At 24.8% G+C, this 10,103-nt stretch overlaps 1 protein-coding gene across 1 annotated transcript; it reads right to left on the bottom strand.

Moving 5' to 3' along the window:
• Window positions 1–2,190: 2,190 nt before the first annotated feature.
• LOC140891587 (uncharacterized) lies at window positions 2,191–8,221 on the bottom strand. Its single transcript, XM_073300163.1, has 5 exons — window positions 7,858–8,221; window positions 7,674–7,742; window positions 7,304–7,386; window positions 6,808–7,010; window positions 2,191–2,325 (listed from the first exon to the last, which is right to left on the bottom strand). The coding sequence occupies exons 1-5, from the start codon at window positions 8,034–8,036 to the stop codon at window positions 2,257–2,259; spliced, it is 603 nt and encodes a 200-aa protein (XP_073156264.1). The 5' UTR covers window positions 8,037–8,221; the 3' UTR covers window positions 2,191–2,256.
• Between the last annotated feature and the right edge of the window lie 1,882 nt (window positions 8,222–10,103).

Genomic DNA, 10,103 nt, shown 5'->3' with positions numbered 1-10,103 from the left:
TTTGTATGTGTAATGAAGTGTGTGTGTGTCTAAAATTTAGTGTCTTTAATTTGGCGGTTTGGAGTTTGCAAGAAGCTTTTATATATACATTAATACATGCATGGTTTTCCGAAATGCTCGAAATAAATTAATTTGGCCGACGACCTGATCAAATCGATTTTAAAAAAATTCATTAAGTGAGTCATATTCAATTTTCATACTGAACGAAACTTATATTTGTCCCTTGGAATCCCTTGAGACTTAACGTAAATCATGATTTTTTTTTGTTACGAATATTTTCTATGTAGTTGTGGGAATTTCAGACTACGGAAGTTGGAAAATATTTTAAATATGCAAAGTTAGATTTTTATTCAAAAAAAACTTGGTAAATCAATAGTTCAATTTATAACGCATCTTATCTTATATATCTTATATTCTAAGTTTCGCAATATTTCAAATCTATATATTAAATTATTTCATGTTCTTATCTTTACTTTTGAGATCGTGAAGATATATATAAGAGAAATTATTTTTAAATAAAATCAGGATTTATAATTTTAAATAAAATATTTGATTGAAATATCTTGGTGCATGTGAAATTGTGAATGATACTGTCTGTGAATTGCTTGAGTAATTGCATATTTGCATATGCCTTGTCAATTACCTATCTTGATCAAATGATTGACATTTAGTATTAATTGATAGATTATTTGAATTTAAAAATAAGTAGGAATGAATAATTATTTATGGCTATGTTTGGTAGCATTATTAATAATCAATGTATAAATTTATCATGTCTAATCATACGTTATTCTCATCATATTATTTATTCATTTATTAATTATAATTTTACATCAATCAAATCATTAATTATTTATTATACATCAATCAAATCATTGAATTTAAATTACTATATTACCCCTTAAATAATATTATTTATATTTTATTTACTTTTAAAAGGATAAAATGGTAATTTATCATTTTTATATAAAATTTAATCAATCTAATCAAATCAACTATAATATATCAATCAAATCAAATATTATATTCACTATCATTTCTTATTTATTTTTTATTACAATACATTACTTATCTATATATTATTTATCCATTATCCATACCAAACATAGCCATATGTCTTACTATATAATCCAGGTTGATGAGATCCTAGCATATGGGTAATACCCAAATCATACATCCAATGATTCCTATTTTTATATATAGGCGTAATTAATGATATATTGTTGACGTGAAAAATCATGAAACTACATTGGGGTAATACTCATATGCTAAGTTGAATTTTACCTATAATCCATTAATAGTTAGTATTTTAGAGGCGTTAAAGATAAATGGAACGCCAATAACTTAAAGGCATATGGCTACAAATGGAGATTTAAAAATTAAAGGAAAAGTCGTGGAAAATTTTTTTTACGATCATTATTATATATATGCATAAAAACTAGTATTATGAAAAGGTATAATGTTATGGCTTAATTTTATGAGATGTATCTTTTATTTGATTTTATTTATAAAAAAAATATTATTTTTTTTATACCAAAAATATTACTTTTAATTTTGATTAATCTCAAGAATATAGATCTGTGAAACTTATATCTCATAAGATAGCTACTTTTATATTTCATTGCTATTTTGTATAAATTAAAATTAATTAATGATAATATCAAAAGTGGGAAGATGATTCTAAAATTGGAAGGCCATAAAAAATAGATGATGGTTGAACCTAACAAATTAAATTACGTAGAAGGAATTGATAGGGACGGTCGGAAATTTACAAATTGTGATTTATTGTCCCTAGTACAAAACACAATTTGTAAATTTCCGACTGCCCCTGTCAATTCCTTATATATTGGATAAAAATAAAATAAAATAAATAATACAAAACTAAAATTGAAATTTAATTATACAAAAATCAAAATTACCAAAAGATACACATGCATAACCACAGATATATACATTTTTTTTCCCAGTTTTTCGTTTTATCTCGTGCGAGAGAGTTGAATATTTAAACTTGAATTAAACCTTATATGACATAGTTTAATATGCCCCTATATGTCGATTTAACGATTGTTAGAATAAATTTTTCAGTATTTAGATGTTCAGAGTGAATTATCAATGGTGTCATGTATATATTTTTCATGCAATTAATATATATATACAAAAGTCATATAATTAAACTAAGAAAAGAAAAAATGAGGTAATTATATATTTATTTAATATTTTAAATAGAAATATCCGATCCATCCAATGTTACAAAAACTACTTTTTAATTTCATCTTTACCAGCTTTCAGCAACTCGTTTTCTACCTCTTGCTCCACTTCTCTTACCTGCATGCACCCAGTTCATTTGCATCAACTCCTGATTTCTAATTAATCAAATGTTTATATATATATATATATATATATATATATATATAGACACTAATGTATATATAAAATGCCCTGTTTAAAAATATCAATAATTAATGGAGTATTTGTTTTCTAAAATTTTTTTAATAAGTTGAGTGCAATTTTTTATAATTAGGATGGAAATGCAACAGCAGTGTCAAAAGCTCATTTGTATTGAACTGAACTTCCGTATTTTTTATTTGATTCATTTGATGTAAACGTTTACTTAATTAATTAAGCATTTATATATTAGTTGGATGTTTTTTTTTTTTACCAGAATAACGTTTTTAAAATTATTTTCAATACCAAAAAAACTTAATTTAATTTCATTGAGAATATATAGTTATTCTAAAATATATATATTACTCAAGAGTCGTTTATTTATTTATGTTTTGTGTTGGTCTTTTTGGTACCAAATGTCACTTCATTCCATTTTTGTATAGATAATGTTTTAATTCTTTTTATTTCTTAACAACTATATCTTGATAAATTTTAAAATTTCATAACCAAAAAGTATTTTTCAACTAGACATAACATTAATTATTAGTAAAATTGTAAAGATCAGTTAAACATAATTAATAGCTTTAACTTGTTAGTACTTTATGTTATATATGTTTCAAATTCAAATAATTAAAACAAATTGTTGCTCCAATTCTTCTTTATGGTTTTTTGTATAAGTCCATAATTTTCATATATAAATAATTGGATCACGATGAAATTGACTCGTCAGTCGTTACCGAGTGTTTTCTTTGTGATTCACTTTCTACAATATTTCAAGGTAAGAACATACTGGTAAAACAATCGATTTAATTATCTAACTTTTTCTCTCTTCGCATTCTCTAATTTGTCTAAGTTGGAATTTTAATCTTATAAATTACAGAGTTGATAGTTGCCGAGTGATTTCCATATCGCTTGTCTTTTATAGCTTTCCTTAAAGGGTATTTGGCTAAGCTTATTAAAAAAAAACTTATTAGCTCCTAGTGCTTAAAAGCTGTTTTACGAGCTTATAAGCTGTTAGAACTTATTTTAAAAATAAGCTCTTAAAGTGTTTGGGTAAACTTATTTTAAACAACTTAAAGATGTTGATATGTTTAGTATTATAAAATCATTTTATTGTCAAAATTACCAAAAAAAATATAATTTTATGAAAATAAAATTTTGAGTTATACACATACGAAAATAGTTTTAGAATAAACATATATTAAAAAATAAAATTGTTTTAATATTTTACTTTAGAAAAATTTATGTGATTTGTAATTTTTTAAAAAAATAATATTTAATATTTAATGGGTGAAGGATATGATGGAGATTTATTAAAATAATCAAGGATATTTTAGAGAGATGAAATATTAAAATAAGATCTTTTTTTAAAAAAGTACCTCCCCCTTAATTTTTTTAAAACAGCTTATAAGCTGTCAAACAGCTTATTTTGACAGCTTATAAGCTGTTTTTAAAAAAATTTATCAAACAAATTTTCAGAGCTTAAAAGCTCTAAAATATCCTTGAATATTTTAATAAATCTCTATCTTATCCTCCACTCAATAAATATTAAAATTTATTTTTAAAAAAAATTACAAATCACATAAATTTTTCTAAAAATAAAATATTAAAAAAAATTATTTTTTAATATACGTTTATTCTAAAACTATTTTTGTATATGTATAACTCGAAACATTATTTTCATAGAATTTATACTCTTCTTTGTAATTTTGACAATAAAAGATCTTATATTACCAAACATATCAACATCTTTAAGTTGTTTAAAATAAGTTTACCCAAACACTTTAACAACTTATTTTTAAAATAAGTTCTAACAGCTTATAAGCTCGTAAAACAGTTTTTAAGCTCTAAGAGCTTATAAGCTCTTTTTAATAAGTTTAGCCAAACACCCTCTTAATAATATATCAAATTTGGGTGAAAAAATAACATCTAGTTTGGAGCTACTATTATCTGTTCAAGGCATATATATATAGTTCCATTGTTATTGTATTTTCTATTGGTTTTTCGTTATTTTCTTTTCTATTTTTTATAAGTTTTTTTTTTTTCATTTTCTATTTCTTCCAATGCTGTAATTTTACTTTGTGGCAAAGATTTGAAATTGTGATTTTATTCTTAATGTGTGACAAATTGATTCGGTTTTGATATATAATTATATATGCACGATTATTATTAATCTCGATATAACTTATCTTATTCAATCACGCGTTCTTTTTGATATATTATTTATCAATCTATTAATTATTTATTTCACATCAATCAACGCATTGATTATTTATCTTATATCAATCAAATCATTGAATTGAAATTAATGTATTACTCTTTATAAATAACTAGTCGTAGTGGCACACGCGATGCGTGTGTAAAACATAAAAATGACGAAAATTTGATATTTAAAAATATTTATATCTTTAATTCAGAAATAATACAAAACAGAAATAAAAATAAATTCAAAAATATATATTGTAAATAGTGGATAGGAAATTCGGAGGATGGGGGTTGTTGGAATTAGTGAGAAGTGGGAAGGAAGTTGAGTGAGAGAGAGTGATGAGGGGTATAAAAGGAATAAATTGGTGAAAATTCACCATGACACCAAAATCAGTTGGTATAGGACGCTTAGACTTAATAATATAGTAAGAAATATTGTTCATATTTTTATTTATTATTAAAAGAACAAGATGATAATTTATCATTTTTATATAAAATTTAATTAATCAAATCAAATAAATTATAATCTATCAATCAAATCAAATACTAAATTAACTATAATTTTTTATTTATTTTTATTTATATTATATTATTTATTTATATATTATTTATGCTATCACTCAAACCAAACAAAGCATATGATAATTTATTATCTTTAAAATTTCAATTTTTAATTCTCTCGTACCATATTTCAAGATTGATGGCTTGACGACAAGAAATTCTTTAATTATATATAATAGGTACGTATATTATGGGCTTCTAAAATAAGCATTAATTAATAGGACAGGTTGGCGTTAGTTGAAGGTCGCCTCAATATAATAATTAGCATTAACAATTAATTTTAAAATTGATGGTGACATGAGAATAATCATCAGCATGTGATTCACACATTGGCAACCCTTTAGAATAATATTTATTATGTCAGTTGACCTGGCAAAAGTTATGGCACATTGTTATTTTTCTTAGGAAAAATGATTTTTTTTTTCTATTAATTTTTTTTTTAATTTGGAGTTTTATCCATTCAGTTTTTAAAGTTGGGTTTGAATTTGATACGTTAATAAGTGTTAATTTTGGTTGGTAGAATCTGACAAGTAAGTTATTTATGATACCACGTCAATATATTACAATGTTATGATAATATTTTTCGATATGATAATAAATTTTTTTTGTGTCACATTATATATTTAACAATTGGAATAAAATAGATAGAAATTAAAAGTCAATGTACTGAACCCAAAATTTGAAACTTATTAATGAAAAACCCAAAATTGAACAAGGTTATTGAAAATCTATTCCATTATTATTATTATTATTATTATTATTATTATTATTATTATTATTATTATTATTATTATTATTATTATTATTATTATTATTATTATTATTATTATATACATAAACAGCCAGATAAAGTCATTCTTGTTTTTAAATATTTGAAATTCATTTACTTGAAAAAGAAGAATACAGCTCCTCACCTAACCGAAAATAATGATAAATTATGATGTTTAAGTTTGTTAACTTACGTTTCACACACATTTATCCATACTATGTATAATAATTGAGCGATATATATAATAGTTGAGCGATTGAAGACATCAATTTTTTTTTTTTCAAAACTGCCTTTACACTGTATAAATAAGTAAATTTGATTTTGCTTATAATGTTTCAATAATTTTCTCAACTAACCATTGTAGATGATAAATAACTTTTAAATTATTTTAGGAAAAAAAACGATACTTTTAAAAATTATTGAAAAAAATATAATATGTATATATAACATTATATTATTTTGGAATACACAAAAGAACTTCTTAATTTGTTCATACAGGGGAAATTATAATGGCAGCCCAGCCACATGAAAGGATGAGTATTAATTAATGAACTTCATCCATTAATATATTTATTTTTGCAAACTTATAAATAAATGGTATTTTAGCAAAAGACTAGATTTTTGTCTACTAAAAAAAATGATTACTTGTAATATAATTATAGGCGCGGACATGATAACTTTGTAAGATAATGTTATATGTACACGGAGTCTTATATGTTGGTTACACATCACATTTAAAAATACATGATTATCATCGACTTGATTTGAAAAAAAAAATATCATTTAGGATAATCATGTAATTTTAAGTGTCATGTATAATCCAACGTCTAAAACTCCGTGTACATGTAGCATTGTAACGGGAGCTAGCTAGGAAAGTGAGACGGTACCTTGTGAACGATGTCTTCAGCTTGTTTGGCTTCATTGACTGCCAGTTTAGCAAGATTATCGAATTTATCCAGAGTCTTCCTCAGCTTCGAATCTCCGGGGAGCTTCGCCTCCAGCTCCTCCACGATCTTTTCCGCTTCATCCGCTATCTCTTCCACCACCTCCGTCACTAGCTCCACCTTTTCTATAGCCTTGTCGATCTTCGCTGCATGTTATTCAATACCCAATCATATATACACGCACGTACGTACCACAACTTAGTTATGCAATTTTGTGAAGAAAAAACTCAAAATAATTTTGTGATTGGTATGCGTGCACGAACACTAAAATCATTTGATCAAACTAAAAACAGTTTCATAAACCGTCTTATAATTTTCGTCTAAAAAATCAGAGACGAGATTTCAAAAACGGATTTTTTGAGACGAATATATATATATATATATATGGTGTTCAGAAATGGATTTTTCAGTGTTTGGAGCCATGTGATCTCTAGCTGACCTTTAAGCCCAACAAAGAGTCCTCCTTTGTGGCCAATTGCAGGTAGAATCACTGTTAATAGTATGCCTACCAACCATTTTTTCCTGCAATATTAAAAAAGAAATGTAAAAATAATTTGATTTTTCTGTGTAATATACACACCAACACAAGTTAAAAACATTAGTTGACTTTCAAACCAGCGAGAAGCAGGTAGGCGCAAATTATAGAGCTGCTGTATATATATATATTTTGACTAAAATGAAAAATAATATATTTTTACTCAAATTAATCTTTTCAAAATTTAACCAAATGTTATATGCCCTTAGCTTATTTTCATGCTTGTGTACATGTCTCAAACATAATAAGGTTTTAGCTATAGCCAGCTATATACCATGGTGCGGTAGCAGGATCTGGAGAAGATGCTGCTCTGGGCACAAAGTTCCTTGAAATAGTTATAGCCCTGTAATTAAATTTCCAAAAAAAAAAAAAAAAGATACCCATTAATCCAAGCTAATTAAACAAACAAAAACTAATAAGATCGAACTTATTAACATGATATGAATATGTCAACGTACGTAGAAATCCCATATTTGGAGTTGGATTTCAAGAACCGCTGGGATCGATCGACCTTAGAATAATGTGGCGGAGAGAGGCTGCAGTACGCCGGCGGCCGAAGACGTGGAAGGTGGAGATTGCTGCAACCACCTTTAACATCCAAGTTGAAGCAGCTGCTGCTTGAGATTTTAGCACTCATCACTCCAATTTTGCCACAAAAAAAAAAGTCAGTACTCTAAGCCAATTGATCAAATAATAAAGGGCTTATACTTTAACAATGGAATAATAATAATAATGTATGTATAATGAAGGAGGAAACAATAATTGAGATGGGGGTGTTTACTCTCCTGGTCTTTATTCTTTTATTCGTAATTTTTCTCGCTCAAAACACATGTTGGACCATTTTTTTTAATCTAATAAATAACGTGGGTTGTGGGGCCTAGGAGTGTGGGGTTATTTAAATAAATATAATAAATTTTAATTTTTTTTTAACAAATATAACAAATTTTAAAAAAATATAATAACATGGGGTTTTAGATCCCGCTTCAATGAGGAGTTGGGGTTTGAGACCCCGACTCCTCATTTGTTATTTTCGAGGAGTCGGGGTTTGAAACTCCAACTCTTCATTGTATATACATTTATATTTTATTTATTTATATATATATATATATATATATATTCAATTTTACTATTATTATTTTTTGGTTTTATATTTGCATCTATAGTTGTTCTACATGTTTGGAAAAAGTTTGTAATATAATCGAACTTTTATAAAAGGAATAATAGTCAGAATAGTCTTGTAAGTTTTTTTGTTTTGTGATTTGGTCATGTAAGTATTCAATTTTGAATTTTGGCCTTGTAAGTTAAGTTATGTTTTGATATTTAGTCCTTTTTAATTTAAACAATATTTTTATAACCAAGTTAGTGATCGAACCAGTCTAACTTAAAAAACGATCTAATCGGTCAATTTTTTTTTACCGCACAGTCGGACCAAAAAACCGTTTATATAATTTAATATAATTAATAATATATTTTAAATTATAAAAACCAAAAAAATTATATAAATAAAAAAAATGTATTTATCGTCGTTTGAAAAATAAATAACTATATAAATATATTCAAAATTTTAGTTATAATTATATATTTTTTATAAAATAAATTAATTAATTAAAAAACTCTAATATTAATTTAATAATATTTTTAACGAAGAAAAAATTTCAAATAACCATGTATATATAATAAAATATTAAATTAAGGTTTTAAAATAAAAAAACTATTTTTTTAAAAAAAAAATCAAAAAATCGATTTTTTGGTTCTTAGTCGATTCTTGACCGATTCTGGTCGGTTGAACGGTTAAAACGGTTTTTTGGAGTGTTTTAGACCACACCGGTGACTGATTCCTGGTCGAACTGGTTGAACCGATCGGTCCAATCTGATTTTGAAAACATGACATTCAAGTACTGACGCCACAACAAATACATCATCATTTTTCAATGTCGTGAAAATTTTTTAGTTCGCACGTTATCATTTTCTGATTTCACGTCGATAATCCATGAAGAAAATACTAAAAACCAAAATATAATTTAACTTATAGGACCATATCAAAAATTAAATACTTAAATGACCAAAACACAAAATGAGTAAATATACAGGAACATTTTGACTATATTCTCTTTATAAAATAACTAGCATAATCGCACACACATGTTGTGTGCGTATAAAATCATATAATATATTTAATATTATATGTTATGTATAAATATTCTTTTTTCGATAATATTTAAATTTATTTGTTTATTTATAAAATAATATAAAAAATAAATTTAAAATTTATTTATCAATTTATATCTATAGCGTTTAGTTCAGAAAAATATCAAAATTTGAAATATCAAAATTTTAGAAAAAAACTAATAAAAATAAAAATGTAATATTTATAACACATAAGATCAATCTCGGTAAATGAAAATATGACGTCTACGGGAAAATTCTTTATATATAATAATAATAATAATAATAATAATAATAATAATAATAATAATAATAATAATAATAATAATTTAGAGAAGTTTTAATTAATCGATGAATTAATAAATTATTATTTTAAAAAATATATTTTGTTACTCCTGGAATTGGTAGATAGACATTTGTTTATTTTTTTTTAATTTATTAATTAAATATTTGAAAAGTGACGAGTATGGTTAATAGTATTTTTAAAAAAACGAAAGTTAGTAATATTTTAGATGTTTGGAATTTTATCATAATGTAG

Source organism: Henckelia pumila, chromosome 3, assembly GCF_033568475.1.
Source record: "Henckelia pumila isolate YLH828 chromosome 3, ASM3356847v2, whole genome shotgun sequence".
Classification (NCBI taxonomy): Eukaryota; Viridiplantae; Streptophyta; class Magnoliopsida; order Lamiales; family Gesneriaceae; genus Henckelia; species Henckelia pumila.
The sequence above is the reverse complement of the archived record's forward strand: the minus strand, read 5'-3'. Positions and strand labels throughout refer to the sequence as shown.

Bases quoted from the DNA above. Each gene is read 5' to 3' on its own strand.
- LOC140891587 (XM_073300163.1), bottom strand. From the start codon at position 8,036: ATGAGTGCTAAAATCTCAAGCAGCAGCTGCTTCAACTTGGATGTTAAA. The intron at 7,387-7,673 runs GTATATAGCTGG...TTAATATTGCAG, and splicing joins GATCCTGCTACCGCACCATG to GAAAAAATGGTTGGTAGGCA. The intron at 2,326-6,807 runs GTACCGTCTCAC...GGGTGCATGCAG, and splicing joins CTGAAGACATCGTTCACAAG to GTAAGAGAAGTGGAGCAAGA.